Source organism: Anopheles coluzzii, chromosome 2, assembly GCF_943734685.1.
Source record: "Anopheles coluzzii chromosome 2, AcolN3, whole genome shotgun sequence".
NCBI classification, from domain to species: Eukaryota; Metazoa; Arthropoda; class Insecta; order Diptera; family Culicidae; genus Anopheles; species Anopheles coluzzii.
This window is the reverse complement of record NC_064670.1, coordinates 124,005,063-124,028,056: the sequence shown is the minus strand read 5'-3', so window position 1 is coordinate 124,028,056 and position 22,994 is coordinate 124,005,063. Positions and strand designations below refer to the sequence as shown.

The following is a 22,994-nucleotide window of genomic DNA, read 5'->3' as shown; positions in this document are numbered from 1 at the left end:
TATAAAAACGTTAAAAAACGTTGATTGTTTCATGCTCTATTCATAGATTCTAACACTATGACCCGCATGACTCAATTGTGTCGCCTAATGACGCCTCCCAAATGATACATTATTAAAGCATTAGAAACATGATTGCTTCCTTGCGCCATGAAAAGGTTATATTAAAGACAACCACGAAAAGCTATAAACAGGAAAACAGTCATCAAATACAAATCATTCTCAGCAAAAATCTCGGAATTAAGCTCTAAACCCCTGCTCTAAGCGCCGTTTGCTAGATATTACAATATTTGCCCATACTCAACCATCTTCCACAGAAGCGGGAATATTCATTTTTCCTTCGGGAAATGTGTAGTAGCATCTTTATTTTATTGGAATGTTTGTTCCCAAAATTCCCCTATTCTTCCTCGTTTCAAAACAACTGCGCAATTTCCGCACAACAAGAGGTTGGTTTGCGTAAAACACGATACACACGCACGCTCTTCCCAACTGCATCGCTTGCTACGGTGAAATGCACCCATACTTTGACAGCCGTCACGAGTCAGCAAACGTGTGTGAGAGTGAGAGACTGTTTTGCCGGGGGTTGTTTTCTTCGAATTCCTGTTTTTTCTTTCACTTGGAGGGTTTTTTACGCGGAAATTTAATTGCAGAAAGTCAGCGTTTGTTGTGTTTAAAAATACTTTGCGCTTTGCATTTTATTAAATATTCTTTATCTCTCTCTCTCCTTTTCTCTTATATGTATTCGAACAGTAGTAGTGGACTTATATTGCTACCTTATTGCTAAACAATTGCTTGCCTCCCCACCCATTTCCCTCCCTTCCCCCTCAGTCTCCGGCCTGGGAACGATTGCCATCGTCATTGTTGCGTCGGCCAGCATTTCTTCGACGGTTTCGGTTCCTTCCGGCGCCACCCTTTGGCTTCGGCTGCTCCCCACAGTACGACCCATCCTCGCTCGGTGCCACAGCAGCTCCTCCACCACACATACATCGTCCACAGCCACCACCACCACCGTAGGGGGCTGCGGCCGGGTATTGGTATGCCGTTTCCTTCACCGCACACTCCTTGTTGACGGCAATGTCCAGGGCCTGCTCCAGCTTCAGCGTCTCGTTCTCCTCACACAGCCGATCCAGCACCTGACCCGGCCTCAATCCCGTAATGAACTTGTCCAGCAGTATCGCCTCCAAGTTCGAGCCAAACTTACAGTCCACCGACAGCTTCTTCAGCCGCCCGTACCACTGCGTCACGTTCTCGCCCACACTCTGCGTGGCGTTGTAGAAGTGCGTCCGCTCGCGGAAGATGGCCACCTGGGGGCTGAACTGTTTCCGCAGCAGCTCACACAGCTCCTCGAACGGGCGATCCTTCGGCAGCGATGGATGGCACAGATCCCGCAGGCTCTTGTACGCCTGGCTGCCGATGCAGCTGATCAGAAAGGCGCTGCGCTTCTCCGGCACGATTTCGTTCACCTCGAAGAACTGCTCCAGCCGCTCGTAGTACACATTCCAGTCGTCACAGTTCACGATAAACTCCGGTATCGTGCCAATCAACTGTCCCGCGGCCATGGTGAACGGATGGAGGAGATTTTGCGGTTAATTTGTTGCCCTGCTCAGTCCGGTCACTTTTGTCGTTTGCCGTGTTTGGATCGAGAGTGAGTGGGAATCGAACCGCCCGGCGCAAGTTATTCGCTCTATCTATGTTCCCCGAGAGATTGTGTGTGCGTGTGGCGAACGATTGAACCTACACAACGGCGTTTTGGTTTTGCTATATACACCAACAAAGAAAGCCGGCAAAAGATGTTTTCACTCACACACTCATGACACAGTGCCGGAAGAAGGGGTTGTATTACTCACGCCAGATGATGTCATCCGATGCAGTTCTATTTGTAGGTCACACGCACTCACAAAAAAGGGGAAAAGTGGTTTGATTTTTAAAGGGGTAAAGAAGTGGGGTAGTTTCGATGCAACATTATTCAAATTCTGAAAAATATTCCTGGTAAAACACGCTACTTTCCGCAGGACTTGTTTGAGGTATTTCTTTACATTTTATTGTTTATTTATTTGTGTTATACAGAACCGGTGCGTTTATTTACTTTTACAAATATTGTGAAGCACTTCTTCTTCCCTCTCTTTCCTTGATTTGAGGCAAAACTTTTCAGACGGAGTTGGGCTTAACTTGCCCATTAATGGGAGGTCGTAAGACTTAACGATTGCACGTTGTACCTAACGGACATTGAACTTTGGAATTTGGACTAATTGACTAAATTTTCCTTTTAAAATTACTTAAACCTAAGTACTTTATCGCACCTATACCCTGGGATTTAGCGCGGCCGGGTCGGTGTAATGGAAAAGGCGGTGGCTTCTATCAAAGCCGGACGAGGTTCGATTCTCTTTCCATTCTGCGTAAATCGCTTTATCTTATAATCTTATAATCTCCGATCTTTTTCCGAATTTTCGTCTAATCCTCGATTTTTTCCGAGTTTTCCTCCAATCCCTTATCAGTGAAGGATTAACACATATTTCACAATAAATACATACCAAGAGATTAAAAACGCATTAAACACTCGCATACAAGAAGAGTGGGAGGAGTGAGTGGAGGGATTCGCAACCGGACCAGCCGCAAAGAGAGAGAGAGGGTGGTGTCATCTCGTGGCCCCACGCAACAATACAAAACGCATAGCGCCTGACCCGCCCCTAATCACGCGTTTAGCACCTGTGTAATCTCTATAATCACACCCCACTCTCCAGAGACAAAAAAAATCTCAGAGATCACGCCACACATAAGACGACTTTATCTCCACTATCGGGGAAAAGTAGGGGAAGGGGAAGGGATTATTTTCACCAATTACAGACGCACCCCTCATTACTCCATAATCAAATCAGATCAGAGGGTGTGTTACACCCCCAGGTGGGCTCCACCCTCTCCTCCAGGTGTACATAAATACTCCTTTCTTTCTATTATGTGTTTACAATGTGACGCACTCGCGGCTGATTAGGGGTATGCTCTTGCGAAACGGCCAGTCCATATTGAGACATTGACAGGTGAAGATCGCTGCAGATCGGAAGTTAATCAAGTGCCAAGCCCCAGTGCCTATTGTTCGATGAAGATGGCTTACCCTAGAATCGTGATTGCCATTTGGCGTGTGGCACGTGCAAATGGGTTCAACGTTACGATACAGTTTGTGGCCACACTGGCTATCGCGATGGGGCTGGTGGAGTACCGGGAACCGGACAGGGGTATGGGTCGTCGTTAGCATTGCAGAGGTCGAGATTAAGATATGGACAAAATTATCGTTACGATTGCATCATCCCTATGACTCAATGTGACTTTTATTAACCGGTGAGTGTAATGTGAATTTAATGTGATTTTTGTACGAGACCAAGCAGAAAAAGTGCCATTATCATCACCCTTTGCTACGGAAGAAAACACGTTCATTCATGTTTGAAATCAGCACGAAAGAAGCAACAAAAACAAAAACAAAAACAACACCTCAGCGCTGCCGCACAAACCCAAACACACACACGCACACCGTCAGCTGTGTGCGGTGGAATGCAAATGCTTTTCTAACTCTCTCACTCACACACTAACAGCCGGGGTGCAGGCGCGCGCGCGCATGTATGTGTGTGGTTTAGTGAACGCTCACGCTTACTACTAAAAAACGTTAAAGTATAAAACAGCCTGCTTTGGTGTCGTTAGGGTCAGTTTCATCGTTACAATTCCACTCGCTGTGTGGCAGAGAGTGTCTTTCCAGTGCGCGAAACCGGTTTTCCCCCGCCAGGGGGGCTGCAGACATGGAGGAGGAGAAGGGACACCACCACCAATAGCGGGGCTACAGCTACTACGTCCCTCCCTCCCCCCTGCAGAACCGGTGTTCCGATTGCGCTGTGATGTGCCCCCGCTTCGCTCCAGTGACGAACGTGAAACATCCGGTTGGAACCGTCATCTTCCCGTCGCATTAGGATCGCACCCGAGTGGCGCCTCACCTCACCGTGTGCCGCCGCCGTGCATCCGTTGACTGCCGTAGTTAACGCTCCCACGTTCCCCAGTGCCCCCTTCGCCCAGTGCCGGTCGAGAATCCTCCTGGGCGCCGGTTGTGGCTTGGGATGCCGTGGCGAGAAGAAGACACCTAGCTGTTACTGCCCCGTGATAGAGCGAGACGTGTGTGTGTGTTGGTGTGTGAAGAACGAGTTTTGGAGCCGCGAGAGTCGAGGCCAACGCGCAGAAATTAGCCCCCAACTGCATTCTCTCGGTGACTCATTCCCCGCTCATCCCGCCGGTTGCTGCTCAAGATGGATCGATGGTACACGACCATTTGCTCCTGTGAAAAGGGAAAAAATGAACGCTGCTACTGCAAACACCACTGCTACTACTACTACTACGACGTACCTTCATCGTCATCGTGCAACGGCTGTGGATGTGTGCGTGTATTAGAGCGATGGAACCGTCATTGTTCCTCCCGCACACCCCTTCTACACGTGCTCCTGGAATGCTGTCCCGGATGATGCTGCTGCTGCTGCGGAAAAGCCCTCCCGTGTGTTCTACACCCTGTCCCGCACCGCTACCCGTCGCCTATCCTGCCGGCGAAGTGTCTTAGTTCCGGAACTGTGTCAGATGCGACGTTGGTTTAAACAGTGTATCTGTGTGTATGTGTGTGCTTGCACACACACACACACAACCACACGCCCTCAAATCGGTTGCTGCTGAGTGCATCGCACTCGGCCAACTAACGTCGGCGTGCCCTGGGGGACACGCACTACAAAACTTCCCCCAACACTACTGAGCTTCTGCCACCGTGCGGAGCTCACACACCCCCTGCGGTCTCCGACCGAACCAGCTCGCCATCCGTCCTCCCCGGAGGCGGATGTGCAAAACGAAGAAGAAGAAGAAGAAGAAGCAGAAGAAGAAGAAACCGCAAATGGCTCCACCGACGATCGGCAGAACGGTATTGGCTAAACAACAACATCCTCCTCTCAACGCCAGACAGTAGTGCGGCGCCTCCAATTCTCCTCCGTGCTGCCGTGTGCGTGACGGCCACGTGATGCCTGCGAAGCCTGGGACTGCTGCGCGAGTTCTACCGTCGTCGATGGCTGCCCATCTTGCGATGTCCGACCTACGGCGAATTCCGATCCGATGATACCTGCCTCTCCACGGGATGCCTCTGTGTTTGTGTGTGTGTGTGTCCCTTCGTTTCCCCCTGTTCCCTCCCCTTTCGCGGGTTGAGCGGTACCCGGAGTTGAAGCAGGGACTGCGCCCCGACACCCCCCCGAGGACTGGCCAGCTCCATGGCTCGCATAAACGAACGCGGGCTAAACCCGTTCACTTTGAGGAGATTAAACTAAACAACACCGTATAGAATGGTCACGAACACGGATGGGGCTGTGGAGCCAGCTGCTGTGTCATGCGATTGGACGTAGTGTCGTCTCCTCCAAGCCGACCATGAATAAAAAACATACCGTTCCCTGGAGCTCCAAACTCCGGGAATGATGAGAGTTAGAAAATCGAGCATATGAGTTGTTGAATGAGAAAACCACTTGTCTGCTGCTGCGCACCCCTGCTGCCAAGACATCTACCTGCGAGTCCTCCGATAGTCCATCCCGATCGGACCGCGCAACATGCCCACCAACGCGAGCGACCCCGAGTGGGTCGGGTGTAGTGTGTATTTGTTGACAATATTTGATTTCTTGCAGTGTGTATTTGAAGTGAAACTAGCGAAAGATAAAGACAATTGCGACAAGCGTCAATATCTCGGCATGGCGTTACCAAGACAGATATTAGATGCATTGGAAATAATGCAGGAGGAGCACAACATCATAAAAGACGAGTTTATTGAAGTGTTGAGGTGTATATTGCGAGAGCTGATCCTTTTGCACTATACAGCAGAAAAGTAACATCCCGGAGTAGCAACAGTGAGCTTACATTCTCTTCACAATAAAAATGTTCGTAAAAAAATACACGGCCTTATCAATCAGTTGATTGTTTGAGAAACTTTTGGCACGATTATTCACTCTTGGGGTGTTTCTGTTTCGATGGAATTACGTTTTGGGATTGATGGATTAAATTTCTCAGAATAGACGATCTCGGATGCTTCTTGGAAATAGCGTTGCACATCCGTTTAACTCCTCCTTCGCCTAATTCGCTTCGTTTTGTCAGAATTTATTGTCTCACTCTCTCTTATCAATCACTCTTCATTCCTCCTCATTCCAGGTATCGCTCATTGCGTACTCCTGCCAACTATCTCGTCATCAACCTAGCGGTGGCTGACTTCATCATCATGATGGAAGCTCCAATGTTCATCTACAACAGTATCCACCAGGGTCCAGCACTTGGATCGATTGGTAAGTACCTTTTACAGTGTCACCAAACGCAAAAGATCGATCCTCTTTTAATGCCTTCTACGAACGTGCTCTTCCCCCCCGATTCACAGGATGTACGGTGTATGCGCTGATGGGAGCCGTCGGTGGAACGGTCGCGATCGCTACCCTCACTGTCATCTCGATCGATCGCTACAATGTGGTAGTGTACCCGCTGAATCCGAACCGCTCCACCACCAAGCTAAAGTGCTACTTTCTGATCGCGTTCACCTGGGCGTACGGGCTGCTGTTTGCCAGCTTCCCGGCGCTCGAGATCGGGCTGAGCCGGTACACCGCCGAGGGCTACCTGACGGCCTGCAGCTTCGACTATCTCGACCGCACGTACAAGGCGCGCGTCTTCATGTTCGTGTACTTTGTGTTCGCCTGGCTGATCCCGTTCGCGATCATTAGCTACTGTTACGCCCGCATCCTGATCGCGGTCATCAACGCGAACGCCATCCAGTCGAGCAAGAGCAAGAACAAGACGGAGGTGAAGCTGGCCGGTGTGGTGGTCGGCATTATTGGGCTGTGGTTCGCCGCCTGGACGCCGTACGCGGTGGTCGCGATGATGGGCGTGTTCGGGTACGAGCAGTACCTGACGCCGCTCAACTCGATGATACCGGCGGTGTTTGCGAAGATTGCGGCCTCGATCGATCCGTACTTTTACGCCATGAACCATCCGCGCTATCGGCAGATGCTGGAGCGCATGTTCTGCAACCGGGGTGCCGATCAGGGCAACTCGCAGTACCAGACGTCGCACTACACGCGGGGTGCATCGCGCGGTGGTGACTCGGAGGGTGGTGGTGGTGAAGAGTCCGGCGGTGGCGGTGGTGGTGTTGGGCGTGCTCCCGGCGGTGGTAATGCTGGCTTGGGACGCGGTGGCACTGTCCGTGGTGGTGGTGGACGGCTGATCGCGGGCAAGGGTGGTGGAGGAGCAAACGCGACCGGCAGCAACGGAGGCGGCGGTGTCAAGGCACTCAAGAAGCAGATCTCCAATGGCGACGAAACATCGCTCGAGGTATCGCTCGAGATGTAACAGTGCTGCCGGCGAGGAGTTCAGCTCCTTCGCGTGACGGACGACTACGAAAACAGTGCCTTCGTGTAGAGAGAGAGAGAGAGAGAGAGAGAGAGAGAGAGAGAGAGAAAAAAATAGAGGAAAAGAGTAACAGTGTAGTAGCAGAACACGGCGGCGAGTTAAAGGGTAAAGTTGGCTGGAGAACGAGAAGAGTCTGGTAATTACGGGCGGCGTTGGCGTGAGAAAGAAATGGCGCACCAATGGAGGTCGGAATTAACGAGAGGAATCATTTTTCGCTTAAAACAGCCAAAACGAGGCCCGTGTGCTTCCTGGAAAAGATGTGTAGAAGGCGGAGGAAGAAATCCACAAAACGCTCGGACGAAAGTTGAGTGACGTGTAAGTGAGCCAGAAAGGGGTAGAGAACTCAAGTCTGAGGGTGAAAAAACAGGCGCGTGGAATGATTTATAGGGCCGGTGTATTTGGAGAAAGAAAGCCCTGGAGTGAGGAAAGCCACACACACACACACACACTTGAATATTGCGTATCACACACGCGCGTCTGATTGAATTGTTTTAACGCGCGAGGTTTTCCTTTATTGCGCACTCTTCGGTCCTTGGCTCGGTAATTGTCTACGGCCTACGCGAAAGCACCGGTCGGTAAGCGATTGCTTCTCACCCACAGACACCCCCCCCCCCCCCCCGTGTGTGATGGATTCTTTATGGTAAAATCACTAAACCAGTGTGTTCTGTGTTGTTCGCTCTTGCTCGAGATGGGTCGTAAAATAACACATTGTTTTCGCCACCATCGAACACTTGCTTGTTTTTTTGGGTGTGTGGCACAACGTTTTCCTTCCCTTTTTTCCAAGGAAAAACTTTTCCAGCTTACGCACAGATTGATTGTTAGTTGCTTTCCTTAGCCGGTACGGTGCGCCGTTAGCCTACGCGGACGTTGCGCTTTTTTATGCCTCTGTCTGATCTGGTCAATCCGGTTCGAAGGACCAAAAAGTGGCAGGAAGTGGTAATGGAGAGAAAGCGGAAATAGCACCACACAAGGCACAGAATAGCTACAATAGTATTTTGGTGAATCTATTACGTGTTTTTCCCCCAACCCACCTCACTCTTCCTTCCCCTACGTGTTTTTTTTCTCGTCGTCGCGTACTCGCGCAATCTGTTATACCATCCGTTATTTATCGACATGCGTACGATAACGTGGGGGGAAAGGGGGTAACAAGAGATGGCGAAGAGGCATACCAAGCGATCTTGAGTGAAAAACAAATGAAACAGTGTGTGTGAGAGAGTGAGAAAGAATCCTTCCCCCTTGCCCTCCAATACGTTCTTAGATACAACACTCAACAGGGAGGAAAAGCGGCCGGACAAAATGGTGACACACACACACACACAGAAGCGTCACGGCGCGAAGAATCGGGGTGGCGCAAAACATGATTAAGTGGTTGTTTTCTTGCTCGCCCGGTGCAAAAGTTCGGACCGGAAGTTATCATGCTAAGTGAAAGTCGCGCAAGAAAAAAAAACACGAAAGAACAAAAAACACAATCCCCTTGACGTGGTAACAACACGGGCCACGCGATAGTAACCTTTTCTTAACCGTCCGCGGTTAACAGTGGCAGAAAGTTCACTACCCATTCCCCCTCGCTTTCGTTTCCTTTTAACGGGTGGGGAGGGGGAAGTAGTTTCCCTCTATCATCCATATCTTGTCTCTCTCTCTCTCTTTCCCTTTTCGTGTGTTGTGTTCTACGATTAAGCCATTGCAACATAACGTCGAAATAGTTCTGTTACTAACCGGAATAAAATGGCAACGTATGTACGCGGTGTGTGTGGTGTGTAGTGGTCGTAAATCTTACTGCCAGCAGACACTTCTTGCAGCAGTTGTGGGGGCAGCAAAAAGAGAGAAGCATTCTGGCAGCGGCACTTGTGACACCAACCACCACCACCACCACCACCGTCTCCAGCTGTTGTAAAGGGCCAACTGTTGGAATGAATATTCATTCCGGTGGAGTTCGTTTATCGATTGAAGGGCAGGACAGGACAGGACTGGACGGCCATGTGATGACACTCTCGCGGTTTTGGCGTCTCACGTGACGTCCTAGTTCATTCGTACATTGTAGGTTGTTATTTTTAAAACACAGCATCTAAGCTTTATATTTGTTAAACACTGTTAGCTCACCAACAACGAACAATTGAGAAACATACACAGACACCCGCACAGAGCAACATAGATCTCGTATCGCATCGATGTTATATTTTCCCGCAAAGCTAGATCAATTACAAGTAGAGCAGTTGTTGCTATGGTTACTAAACACCCGTTTTTAAATGTCTAACGGATGAGGCAGACGAAGAAGAAGAAGAAGAAGAGGAGGATGCAGATGAAGAAAAATAAAAAGAAAAAGAAGAAGAAGAGGAAGAGGAAGAAGAAGAAGAAAAATAAGAAGAAGAATAAGAAGAAGAAGAAGAAGAAGAAGAAGAAGAAGAAGAAGAAGAAGAAGAAGAAGAAGAAGCAGAAGCAGAAGAAGAAAAGGAAAAATAAGAAGAAGAAGTAGAAGAAGAAGAAGAAGAAGAAGAAGAAGAAGAAGCCTCACAAAACGTTATCATCTCCTCCGCGTTGTCTCTCTCTCTTTCTTCTCGCTGTGTTTGTAGTACTTCGCACTAAGCGCACGAAGAATTGTTGGACGAAGGCGAAAGTGTTGGCGCGTCGCAGTTGGCGCTTGCCGCATAAGCTTTAAGCATCATTTAGTATGTAGTGAAGCTCTTCCGTTCGTTGAAGCTTTCTCCTGAACCGAAAGTTTGACAGAAAGCTTTCAGGAGGAGCGGGGTTCGGGAAAGTCGGCTGGTGATGGCAAAATGTGTGTTTTGCGTTTTTTTCTTGAAATGTTTCCTTCCAATGTTTCGCGGTCTGCTTTCCGCGACGAAGCGGGAAGTTTGTAAGCATCGAGGCATCGAACCACTTTGATATCTCGCAAGCAAGCATCTTTGACAATGGGATCGGGAGGCAAATTGTAGGTGAAGGATGGTAGGAGGGAAGGGAAATCGTTACTGAAAAAATTGTGCCTTAATTTTACCCAATTGGCTGAACCTTTTTAAACGCTAGGCTAGGAGGAGACCACACCCGGCGCAACGGTCGCAACGGTTATTGTGCTGTGTGCTGTGTGTGGGTTGTGGTGGATGATACTTAAATGCAACGGCAGCGCGACCGACCGAACGAAGCGACAGTGGCAGTTAATGTTGTGTGTGTTGTTTTTCGTTTAATTATTACCACTACTAAAACCAACCATTACCAGTGCAAGATAATAGCAAGATAACAGTTCTCAATGACGCTCTGAGCGGAAAAAGGGATGGAAAGGAAGGGAAGAATCAAAGGGCAAAGCATGGACAAACGAGCTTAGTGGTGATGAGTGGGAAGCAGAAGCTGGAATCGAAAGTATAAAAAAAGCAGTCGAGAAACGGAAAGTACAAAAAGCGACGAGGTTTGTGTGAGTGTGCATGTGCGTGTGCATTATTTTCGGAAGAATTTTGCATACATACAAGAAGTGGTATGAGGCTGGATCTGAAGGGCGTCATAGAAGAAATTCGTGTATGTGTGTACACGTATATAGAACCTACTTACTATAGATGGAGAACAAATGTACATGTATTTCTGTTGTTAGAAAGCAAAACAAACAAACAAACAAACAAACAAACAAACAATCTCTTCCATATACAACATATCGATAAAACATAGCCAAGGCAAAGCAAAACTAAACCAACAAAACCAATATCGAACGAAAACAACGTTTACCTAATAGGAACAAAAAAGCAAAAACTAGTTTGTCGCAACCAACACAACAAAAAATACACCCACACACACACACTCTGTTAAAGTAACCATAAATGTGTTGTTAGTGTTTAGCGCAGTTAGACCCAAACAAAGTCAATGATATACATACATATATATTTTGGAAGCGTTAAAAGTGGTCACAAAGCACGAAGCAAAAAAACGTTGGTTTTGGAACTTTTACTGCTTGAAAGCCGAAATTATTTATCAGTTGATCGTTAATTATTTGCTTTGATTTAATTTTATTTTATTCATGCACGTTTTGCCGCCATATCTTAAATGTTTCACCTTGTAAACAACATTTCCGGGGGCGTGGATAAGAATCTTAACCTGTTTGGCAGCATTTTCGCGTGAACGACCAAGCGCCTCCATTTGCGCCTGTTGCGCGCCACCGCACGAAGAAGAAATCGCCACCACGAAACCATAAGGCTGCGATGATAATCTTTCTGCAAAGGAATGCTGAAATATCGCTGTCAAAACATTCCATCTAATTATCCCCCAATGTGCACACACACACCGCACACGCGACAACGAGCGGGCGCGCGCTCGCCTACCCACTGCGGTCAGGTGCAATTTGTAAAGCAAAATTATCCACTTTACACCCCCGTCATTACCCCTCAAATTCCGTGACGACCTGCACACACACAGGCACAAAGATACCGGATTATAAGGAGTCAATTTGAGGCATGCAACAGCGTGGCGTGGCAGCTACCACACGCCACGCCACACGGGGGCCTAAGGCGCAACCGAAAGCGCAAACGTTTGACGACGCGCGGCCCGCAACACAAACAATGAAGAAATAAAACCAGCGCAAACACACTTCCACACACACATACCGAGTGCACACAAAATTAGCATGCGACTTGGTGGGGGAGGGGGGGAATGGGATGGACCCAGCCGGATGGGCAACGCAGTCAAGCCGTGACGTAGTGACGCAGGTCACAGACCGCGCAGTGGGTAAATTTCAAGCACCTACTCTGTCGGCCCTTTCATCTGTATGTGTGTGTGTGTGCGTGTGTAGATGGTGAGGTGTTTAGTTGTGCTTCACCGTCCACAACTTGAGGTTTTTGACACGTAGGCACGCTCCCGGAGGGGCACAACCATCTGTTTTTCATTTTTCGCAAACGTGCTGCTCTCGAACACGTATCACCGGAAAAGTGGCGTGGAAAAGAGTGAAAAATTGCGCTCTCTCTCTCTCGCTCTCTCTCCCAACACCTGGAGACCCTGGTCCCATCCGCTCTCGTTCACAACTACCACCAGCAGCAGCAGGATATATTTTGACAGTTCGGAAAATACGAACGCTATCCCACCGATGGGGATGTGCGTTTCTGTACGGATAAAACGTAAACAAACACCGTGTAGCTCTCACTCTCTCTCTCGCTCTTTGTTGCGAGCTCTCTCGCCTCTCTCGAAGCGCCCGTGATACTAGCGAGCGCGCTCTTTGTGTGTGCTCTTAGTAGGCGTACTCCGCCAGCCAGCGCTACACTCTACGAACGTCGTGCGACCAAGCAGGACGCCAACTGCGCGTACAGAACAGGGCCAAACCTAGCGACAGTAGCTCAGTGACAGGTGAAAGAGATTTTCCCCCTGGCCTGACGCGGCTGTGTGGGTGTGTGTGTGACGAGTTTTGGGTGGAATTGTTTGGTGCCGGAGTCAAGATATTACCGGACACCTGAGCTGTTGTAGCTGCTGGGAGTGTGCTTCAAGTGCTTCTCTGTGCGCCGGAGGGAACAACAACAACTTGCTTACTTGAGCACAGAAGCCTGAAGTGGGTTCTTCCATCAGGCGTGTAGCTAGTGTGCGTGTGTGTGTATGTGTGTGTTACGAAATGCGAATGTGAGCAGAGAAGCCTCCCAAACGTCACACCTCACTTCCGTTATCACGAGCCCGCTCATTCACTCCCACCTCTATGCGTATTATTCGTTCGTAGGAAAACCATTTCCATTTTATCTTCTCGAGGCAGAGTTGGTGCGCCATCACGAGTGCCAAAACACAACCAATTGCTACCCTTGTCCGAGGTGTGAGATTGTGGAAAAGCCCTTGAAGGTGCGTGTGTGTGTGTTTTAGTAAAGTGCAAAAATTTCCCTTCATTCAGCGAGCCGTGTGAGCTTCCCTTGCTCCCCAGTGCGCGCGTGTCATGTGAGAGGGTGTAAGATAGGAGCGTGTGCGTGTGTGTGTGTGTGCGTTCGGAAAATGCAATCACAACGTCAAGCGTAACCGCATCCCTTTCGGGAAGGGGACGAGCAGCGAGCGGAGCATATGGAATGATGCTGCCAGGAGGAGCCATAGTAACGCGACGCCTGCCTGTTCGGCTACCAACTGACGGCGTCAAGGCAGTAGCAGGGCCGACCTGTCAAACTCGGAGCGTTTAGTGTCGCCCTTGGAAGCCCCTCCACACCGATCAAAGTGCAGCAGCAGCCCCCCAAAATCCGAATGATTGGCACCGCCACTGTTTGCACGGAAACGGAATACTGCTGGACCATTGTGTAGTGTTTGGAGTCAACCGTAAGGAGGAGCAGCACCATCAGCAGGTCAGTACACAATCACACACACACACACACACACACCCCAACACGCTATTCTTCCGACAGACACACAGCATGCTGCCATCTGTGCCGTTTTGTTGTCGACAATAAATCGCAACCCATCGGTGACAGCCTCTCCTTCACAGCTCTCCTTGAGTCCTTCCAGGCACCATCGCCTACTGCTGGTGTGCCCCATTGGATAGCTTAAAGTTTTAGAGCTTTGTTATAAAGGCAAAGCAAAAACACGGACCTGCTGCCAGAACCTGCGGCCTGTTGGGGTGGCCCCAATCTTTTGCAAAAAAAGAAACATACCGGCAGAAGACGATGCCGGCTTGTGGCTGGTGGTGACCTGTTTGCATTTCAATTAGGTGCCGTTTCTGTTGACGCCTCCGGAAGGCCAGTGCCAACAAGCGCGCCACATCAAGCCAGGGATGCATAGGAGTGTGTGAGTGAGAGAGAGAGAGAGAGAGGAGATGAGAGAGCGCGAGTTAGACGGCCAAAAGACTTTCCGGCGTCTTTGGTGGGTGTGTTTTTGTCCTTCAACTGCTTCCAACAGCAGAAAAACCGAAGCGAATTAGATATGTTTGTGTTATAACAAAGTGCCTTCTCGAGGTTAGATGGTGTGCCGTTGTGCCGATTGTAAAATGTTCCTGTTTTTTTTTGGCCTTTGAGAGCCAACATAAAAGGATGGGTAATCAAATTATTGCACCCTGTAATCGATTGTGGGGGAGGAGGGGGGGAGGGATTTTAGAATTATTGCTGCTAACTGAACAGAAACAGAAACAACCAGAGATGGAAGGAACAACCGCTCATGCATATTTAAAATTTAATTTCAAACTAACAGCACATAAAATCGCCTTCACCACACTCCTGCTCCTGCAAAGGCAGCAAGTTCCGAGGAGTGGCGAGCGTACATCCGGCACGTCATGCCAAAAAAACACGAAAAACCGGACGAGGAAATTTTGACAGCGCCTGATTTGATTAGTTATGATCAATTTCCTTTCCTGATTGATTATGTGTGTGAGGTTTTTCCTTCTCCATTTTTTTTTCGAAGGAAGAATACAGATTTCCCAGAAGACAGGCTCCAAACACCTGCTCTGTATTTCGGGTGTGTGTGTGTTTCTATTGGCCTTTTTTTTACCATCTTTGCATCTTTTTTTATCTTTAAATTCTTCCACGTACGAGCCGAGCTCTCGTATGATCAAACAGCTCCGCAAACCGCAAACACCGAGACCAACAAACAAACGTGTGTTGGGATTATTTACAAAACAGGGCGATCTAAAGGCCACGTTTTCAATTCCAACCACCCCCACCCCCACTCCCAGTTTGGTGCTGGCGGATGATATTGCGAAGGCAATGAAGCAATCGTTTTCCACTGCTGCTGCTTGGTTTGGTTGGTTTGGTTTACATTAGGAAACCGTCTCTAATCCCACCCATCCCCCCGAAGGTATGGGCAAGGTGTTAGATAAATCTTCACTCCCACCTCCATTTGCTGATAAAAATAAACTCCAAAGCCCCCACCAACAGGCCAGCAGGCAAAACAGACGTTCCGTTCTATCGCCAATTCCCCCCACCCCCCACCCCCCATCCCCCAACCCACGTCCCGGGCACTGGCAAACTGGCAGACTGACCAGCCTTTAATCTATGGAGGTTTCCTTTTCAGTTGACTCTTTCCGTCGGTTTCCATTTGTCGGTTTTATTGCCTCGAACGCACACACACACAGCGCACGAGTGAGTTTTTAATATTCGATGCTGAAAAAGAAACCCCCTGGAGCATCCGCGCCCCCCCCCCCCCTCTGGTGGGTGATCTGAGTGATCGTGGGGTCGCTTCGGTACTGTGTGTGCAGCAGTTCGTCATAATTCATCATGCGCGTATAAACGTTTCATCGCGCTGCGGATATTAAGAGACTGATCTGTGGGTGTTGGTGTGTGTGTGTGAGGGATGACACGGGAAAGGAAATGGAAACAGTATCGGATGGACTTTCAACACTCTCTTTCTGTTTCATTTTTAATTAAACCCAATTGAATGAATGGTTCAATTTAAACCGATCGTTACACGGGTTGCTTCTTCTCACATTGCGACAGTGACCCTAAGCAACCTTTCCCACACACCCTTTTTGAGGCCAACTTGTTCGTTCTCTTACTGTTTGAGTAATTTCATTCAACAACAACACAAAATGTAGCTGGATGTGATTTATCTCACCTCCCCTCTTTTTTTTTTTTGGCGAATTTACTGCCAAACCCAATCTATTTCCATTCGAAGCCATCCCTCCAAACTCTCTCTATCTCTCTCCACTCCCCAGAAACGCGCAACATTGTGGGTTGTTTGCGTTTGGGGGGAAGGTAAGACTTTGTTGTTTAATCGATAGGTCGATGTCGAACCGAACGAGGGCGCGCACACTTTCGATTTGCAAACTGCCGGCGGCTGCTTTCTTTTGTTGCGTATATTCTTCGCACTCCGTTGCGCAGAAGAAAAAAAAACAATACGCACACAGGTGCAGCCAGCAGTGTGATCTCTTTGTGTGCTGACGCGCTTACTAAGGATGCACCTGCAACAACGCAACGCGCGTACGCAATGCAATCGTCATTGTCACATGCGTACGACTACGACAATCAGAGTAGGCACACAGCGGAGTGGAGATGGAGAAAGAACAGGAGCTTTCACTCTCCTTCTCTCTCTCTCTCTGTGTCTCTCTCTCTCTCGTTCTGTCCCTTCGAGGTGTGACGGATGAACGGATAGACACGGTTTTTGTGGGCTATAATTAGCCGCTGCCAAAATACCATGACCTATCCCATTCATCGGTAGCGGAGGGCCATTGGCGCTGTCGTTGGTTCGCTGGCATGGCGTGGCGTGGCGTGGCTGCTGCGTGTGACGTACTTTTACTCTACCTTTAGCCAGTGCGTCGGCACAACAAAGTTCAACGTTGAGAAGGGAGGGGGAGCATTGGGGAGCGGAAAAGGTTTCGAAAATAAATCCACTTTAAACCATTTGTCGTAATTAAGTGTCGCATACGTAAGCAAGCAGCAGGGAAAGGCGGCGGGGCGGGTATGGCGAATTATTTGCGCACCATTTGCGCACCTTCCCAGGAATGGAGGGAGAGAATCTAATGCCAAGGAGTTACATTTTTTTATGCTTTAAAGCCGGTTGCAATCAGGTGGGAAGCGGGTTTTCTTTTTGGAAGCGATTACTGTACAATCTTACAGCGAGAGATAGGAAGAGAGGGAAGGAATGGTTAAAGGGGGTTATTGCTGACGTGCATTCGACATGCTGTCCCATCGATCACTGTCGCTGGGGAGACTTTAAATGTCAATTTTGGTGTTAAATTTGTACCACTTTTCTAGAGCGTTGTTACGAAATAGACACTTTAATAGAGAGATAGAGAGAGTCTCAAAGAAGACTTCCAAAATGGGAAATTAATTTCGATCGATCGACAAAACGCCTAAAAGTATGCAATTTACACAACAAAGCTGTCATATTACGGGCCAAATCAATCGCCTCTCTGCTTTCATCAACTTTGCGTGGGAAAACCCCCTCTATACCTTAATTAATGTTTCGTCACACACCATTACTTCAAACCGATGTTTGAATACCAACAACACCCACCCTCCCCCGATATTATTATCCCCTTGTTGCGTTTTCTTTTCCCCCGGTTTCCCCTTCAACTATTGAATGAAATTTAATTCATTAATGAATTATTCATGTCACCCCCCCCCCCCCCCCCCCCCCCCGTCGCTAAAACCGGCGCCTCGGCAGGTAAATCCATTTTTGGTAGGAAATCGAATTTTATGCCATTAAGCAGCACATTGAGGATACCCTACCGCCCCTGTCGTGTCCCTCCTTCGATCTTAATTCAAACGCGATTAATGAAACTGTTCGGCATGTTTCGATCCAGCCAAAAAGAGGGGGCAAAATGCAGCTGCAATGTTTGCGCGAGCAGCGAGTATGGTGTGTGTGTTTGTGCATAATGATTATTTTTGGCCAGGCCGTGTAAAAGCCAAACACACAGGGCACGGTTGAGTGTGGTTTGGTTTTGCATTTGCACACTTTTTTGAACCACTGACCACCGCCACCACTGCCGCTGCCTGACGACTCCACCCAACACTTTGATGGAAGCACGGGAAGCGAACGGAACTATTTATAACTGCATTCCATCCGGTGGGTTTGGTAGATTTTTGCACTCCTCCCTTGCCGGATGCCCTTATTACAACATTGCCGTACACTTCTTCCAGCCGGCGAAAGGGACTTATTTAGACTGCAGGAAAATGGAGAAAATTGCCATTACCGCTTCGTAGCTTCGCATTTTAAACTAAATTTATTGAGTTAAATTAAAGCTTTGTTAGTATGCAACCGAAAAGGGAAGCGAGATTAAAGTAAATCTTTAAAAAGGGGCGCATAACATCAGTGGAGATAGCACCAGTTGCAGGCTGCACGTACCTCGTAGATCGAATAAATTGTGAGGCTTTTTTTGCTCTTTCTATCTCTCCCTCTCTCTTTCTCCCTTGCCCAGTCTGCACAAACCGCCGCGCGTGTTGTGCATTCCGGGCACATCTGCGCATCGTGTGCATCGTCAGCGAATCGGGGGGGGGTTTTACGTTCCATTGAATAATTTTCCCCACCCGTCCTATGAACCACCGACCAAATGATAACGTTCCCTAAAAGGAGGATGAGGGAAGGCGAACAGCTCTCCTCTCTCTGGGCGCGCCTGTAAACGAGATGCAGTTGTGTGCAGACATTTGTTAAATTTATCACGAGCAAATCCTTTTTTTCTGTTTTTTCTTTTTGTTTTTGTTGAATATTTTTATTCGAATCAGCAGCCACAGATTTGATTGCTTTTATATCGTCCTTTCAGTCTTCCAGAAAAGAATGAAATAACGCTCACCGCCAAGACGGCTGTGTCTCGGTAATTGCATAACTTTAGGCGCGCTGCACGTTCCCAATCAACTTTCCGCAGCAATCGCAGTAGCCGTAGCAGTAGCAGTAGCGCTCTGCACAGTCTTTAAAGATGCATAAAGACGGCGAAACGAGGGGGGGGGGGGGTAACTCTCCAGTCACGTAGCGTCTCGTAAAGCTCTTCTGTAAATTTGATGACTTCCGACAAAACGCCTCGTTAGATGATTCGTCGCTGGCGGGGGGGATCGTTGATGTGACTAATCTTTCTTTGGCAGACTTTACCGAAAAAGTAGTAACGACAGGATCACTAAAATTAATGCCTTTTTCTTCCCTTCTCGCGATAATTGTAGGTTTAACGTCTCGTAAGTGTAATCATCCTGCGGATTAGGAAAACAACCATTTTGCCAAAATGAGGATGGACGTGTTCCGATGGCTTCCCGGGGCGTGTGGCAGCCTTGGCCCGGCGCTAATTCCACCGGCCCACATCGCGGTGCTGTGGTACTTCTGGCAAAACTATTCCCGGTTCGTGGACAAACGCTTCTGTTCCTGTTCCTGCTGGGATACCGTCTTCAAGGGTAAATACAGTTCTAATCTTCAATTCACTAGCCTCATAGTGTTAACCCCACTGTTCCCCCCATCGACTTAGGAACGTACGAGTCGGGCATTGCGTCCTACAAGCACATGTACTTCAACGCAACGCAAAACACGATGAAGATGTGGCTGCTGATCGTGGTCGGTGTGATCGCGCTGTACGAGTGCACCAAGCATCTCGTCCAGCTGCTGCTCCAGTGCAAGGTGCGCTACACGATGATTGTGCTGTTTCTGCTGTCCATCTTCTCGCACTACTACGCCTGGTGGGCGTATCTGAACTACTACAACGACGAGTACTACCACCAGTGGAACCATCAGCTCTTCTTTACCGTAAGTCGCCCCCGATTGTGAGGCCGATTGCATACCTTTAGGCTGCATCGTTAATACTCTCCTCTCTTTCTCCACACAGATTACCGAGCTCATATCAACCAGTGTCGTGCTGCATTTGGCGAATGTGGAGAATCAAGTGACCGCCCGCAAAACGCTTAGCATCGTCGGCATCGCCCTGCTGCACATTCTCGCGAGCGGTGTCGATCAGTTCATATCAAACGTGTTTCGCGGCGAAGGTTATCCCCATCAGGTAACACGGGTTTGAAGTGGTGTGCACCACTTCATCCAAGGAGAGCCCTTCGATTAATCGCTACATTGTCCACTTTGTTTGCCGGCAGGTCGTGCGGGATCTGGGCTTTATGATACCGGACGTGATGCATCTGTTGCTGCCGCTGTGGTTGCTGCGGCAAACGCGCCTGGAAAGCTTCAGCACGCGCCCCTTCTACCGGGATCGAAACCTGCGCCGCGATGTGGTGCTGATGTTCTTCTTCGTTACAGTATTATTCACCATCTGTTCGTTCCTCTAGAAGGAGGAGCGCGATGCACGGCGGGAGGTGTTGTAGACTGAGTGAGAGTTTCTTCCTCTCATCCCCATCCACCACCACCACCTCCACCATCATTTCATCTCACCGTGAGCGTGCATCAGCTTGGAGACACACCCGGACAGATCGGACGTACGTACACAACACCTACTTATCAACGAACCACCGTCCTCGAGATAAGGAAACTTGAAGCCAAATCAAAAAGCAAACAGTAGTAATCAACCCTTCCCACTTTACTATTAATTTACCCTTTTTTGCTGTCGGTAAACTGCGCATCGATTGGAATCGATTTTCGAGGAACAAAGGGCAACGGCTTTCTACTCGATTTTTTGCGATCACGCACGACAGCCAAGCTCAATCACATGCCGGGCTGCCCGTATTAGTAGGAGTAGTAGCAGTAGAAAGTGTATGAAATAGGGAAAAGGTTACAAACACACACAAAAAATGAGACAGTTTTAACGCAAAACCACGTAACAGGCTTCCAGCAGCAGCAGCAGCAGCAGCAGCAGCGCAAATAGATTACAAGGGAACATATCCAGCAATTTAAAGGCGAGCAGCAGCTACACACAACACACACACAAATCATCTAGATCAGAAGAAAAAATCGTATCAGCAACCGTACTGCTAGGAGAAGTAGGAAAAAAACGCTAAAACGAACGCAAATGGTGCAAGCATTTATCGGCTTCCCGTTTGCAGCAAAGTCTGATTTTTATCATCACTATACTGTTGGAGCTTTTTAAATTAACCTGTTGGTGGTGGTGTTGGTGGTGATGCTGTTGCCATATCAAAGAGTGTGTGTGTGTGTGTGTGTGTTTGCCTCTCAGCTCCATTTTGTCAGTTGCGTTTGGACGTGGCAAGCCACCAACAAGGCTGTTTTGTCGTGCGAATTGCATACTTTTAGGCGTGGTTTTGTCAATTCTGACTGTCTGACAGTGGCATTGTACGTTTTAGAACACAAACCTGCTCCGTTTGTTGCGTATCACGGACAGATCGTACACCACACGATCAAGTGATCACAAGGGATAGTGGCGAAAGCATGCGTGTAGTGGAATAGGAAAGAAGGTGGCTAAAACAGTAGCATCGGACGGAGAGAATCGTACTTCTAGAATGTAGACAATAAAATACAAGATTTATAAGTATGTAAGCAAAAACCAAAAAACAAGGGCAAACCCGTTAGGACAAAAACAAACAAACACACACAGTAACGCGCCTACATTTAATCGCAGTTAAAAAAAAGGAAGATAAAAATGGAAGGAAAAATAGGAAAAATAATTAAATAATATAACAAAAGAAGAAGGAAGGAAGGAAGGAAGAGGAAAGTAAAACCAAACCCACTTAGAATAGCCCACGTGAACAAACAAACAAAAAACCCGTATTATACAAACAGTTGTATAAAAAGAAAGTCAGTATATATATATTAAACAAATATTATTTATACACACACAAACACACACGCGGTTCATGGAGTTTAGGATAAGTTAAGTTAAGTTACGCGCAGTTATCGTAGTCATAGAGTGATTAAAACAAAAACCGGAAATACTTAAAAAGTAACGGAACGAAAAGGGAACGTGTATGTGTGTGTGGGTGTGTGTTATGAATTAGTAGTAGCGGTAGATTCAATCGTAAGAGAAATAAGACGTAAAAGAAGCGGGGTGGGTAATAAGGGCGGGTTGGTTGGTGAATGAAAAGATACTTCCAAAATGACCACAAATCCCCGGACTCGACCAGGCCCCGCCCCAGAATGGTTTGTTAGGGATGACAGGCCCAAACCCTCCCCCCAAACCCGAAGTGATCGTTAACGTACTTCCTTGCTAGCGCATAGTGCTGGTTCATCCCCCCCCCACCCCCTCCCCCAAAACCAGTTTTTTAGTGTACCATAGAGTGCGTAGATTCATACATATTATATACAGCATACACATATAAAAGGCAGCATAAAAAGCGTTCGACACACACACACACATACCAAGGCCCTTTATTACTTGAGGAAGGCAATGGAAAGAAGGAGAGAGAGACATGGGTATGAGCCGTTTGAGTAGTACGTAGGCAAGAAAGTGAAGGGACGGAGCGGATGTGTGTAGTAGCTGTTTTTCCATTTGTTTTTTGTTGTTGGATAGCGGATAAGGGTATAGCGATAAGCAGAAACGGTAGAAGTTGTTAAGGGGGGAAAACACGTTTGTGTGCGATTCGTCGGTAGGTTTAAATCTGTTTTATTTGGTGATTCCTGAACCTAACGACAAGAAAAAAACGAACAAGTAACAAGCGCCACTAATTATTCAGTTTCATTCTAATCCAAACGCGGTAGTGAGAAAGTAGTTTGCGAACACACAAATAGAATGAAAGCCCAACAGCCATTGTAGAGAGCAGGAATGTCCAGCCGGATGATTTGTTTGTAAGTGAATGAATGAAACCTTCCAAAACTTGCCGCGAGTTTGTTCCACAACACACAATCTCAATCTCACACAATAAATAAGGTTTTATTTTTGACTGAACAAAACGGCAGTTGAATGAAACGGACGTGTTTGAATTCTTTCACTTTCACTGCTCCTTTTTTTTCTGGGAAATGTTTCAGCAACGTCATACAGCGCGTCGCCGCCATGTTGGTTGTCAAGCAAGTCGAACAAGCAAGCGACGGCGTGCACCGCTTCTACCAGGCGAGCATGCATGCAGCGGAACGCGACATCGCTGCTTCAACACGCCCCTGCCCCCCTGACACGATCGAAGCCCGAACCCGAGGCGGACCCGAACGCGGCTCGGTCATCGTCGGGGTCGTTGTCGGTTTTGCTCAATTCTCAATTTGTTAAGGTTCCGGCCAGGGTGGCAGGAGTTTTGGGAGGTAGCTGCGATGAAACTGAATCGATTCTGCGAACGAGACGGCGGCGCACCGCGATAACCCGGTGCACGCAGTGAGACAAAATTGTTAAGGTTGGTAACGGG

The 22,994-nt window shown here is 48.2% G+C and overlaps 3 protein-coding genes across 4 annotated transcripts in view; 2 read left to right on the top strand and 1 right to left on the bottom strand.

Annotated features, from left to right (window-relative positions):
- Window positions 1–13,717, top strand: part of LOC120948599 (opsin-2) — a 60,154-nt gene extending 46,437 nt beyond the window's left edge. Inside the window, exons 5-6 of one of the 2 annotated variants that reach the window (XM_040365126.2) lie at window positions 6,196–6,326; window positions 6,416–13,717. In XM_040365126.2, the coding sequence (XP_040221060.2) occupies window positions 6,196–6,326; window positions 6,416–7,377 (1,093 nt within the window). In that variant the 3' untranslated portion in view covers window positions 7,378–13,717. The remainder of the gene's footprint in view (window positions 1–6,195; window positions 6,327–6,415) is intronic. The other variant, XM_040365125.2, reaches the window with a different exon arrangement.
- On the bottom strand, window positions 658–1,731 carry LOC120948605 (uncharacterized). Its single transcript, XM_040365133.2, has one exon. The coding sequence runs from the start codon at window positions 1,554–1,556 to the stop codon at window positions 822–824; it is 735 nt and encodes a 244-aa protein (XP_040221067.2). The 5' UTR covers window positions 1,557–1,731; the 3' UTR covers window positions 658–821.
- Window positions 12,671–22,570, top strand: LOC120953648 (uncharacterized). The gene is made up of 5 exons (XM_040373779.2): window positions 12,671–13,712; window positions 18,948–19,172; window positions 19,244–19,518; window positions 19,598–19,768; window positions 19,857–22,570. Exons 2-5 carry the CDS (start codon window positions 19,007–19,009, stop codon window positions 20,043–20,045), a joined length of 801 nt encoding a protein of 266 aa, XP_040229713.1. The 5' UTR covers window positions 12,671–13,712; window positions 18,948–19,006; the 3' UTR covers window positions 20,046–22,570.
- Window positions 22,571–22,994: the final 424 nt, after the last annotated feature.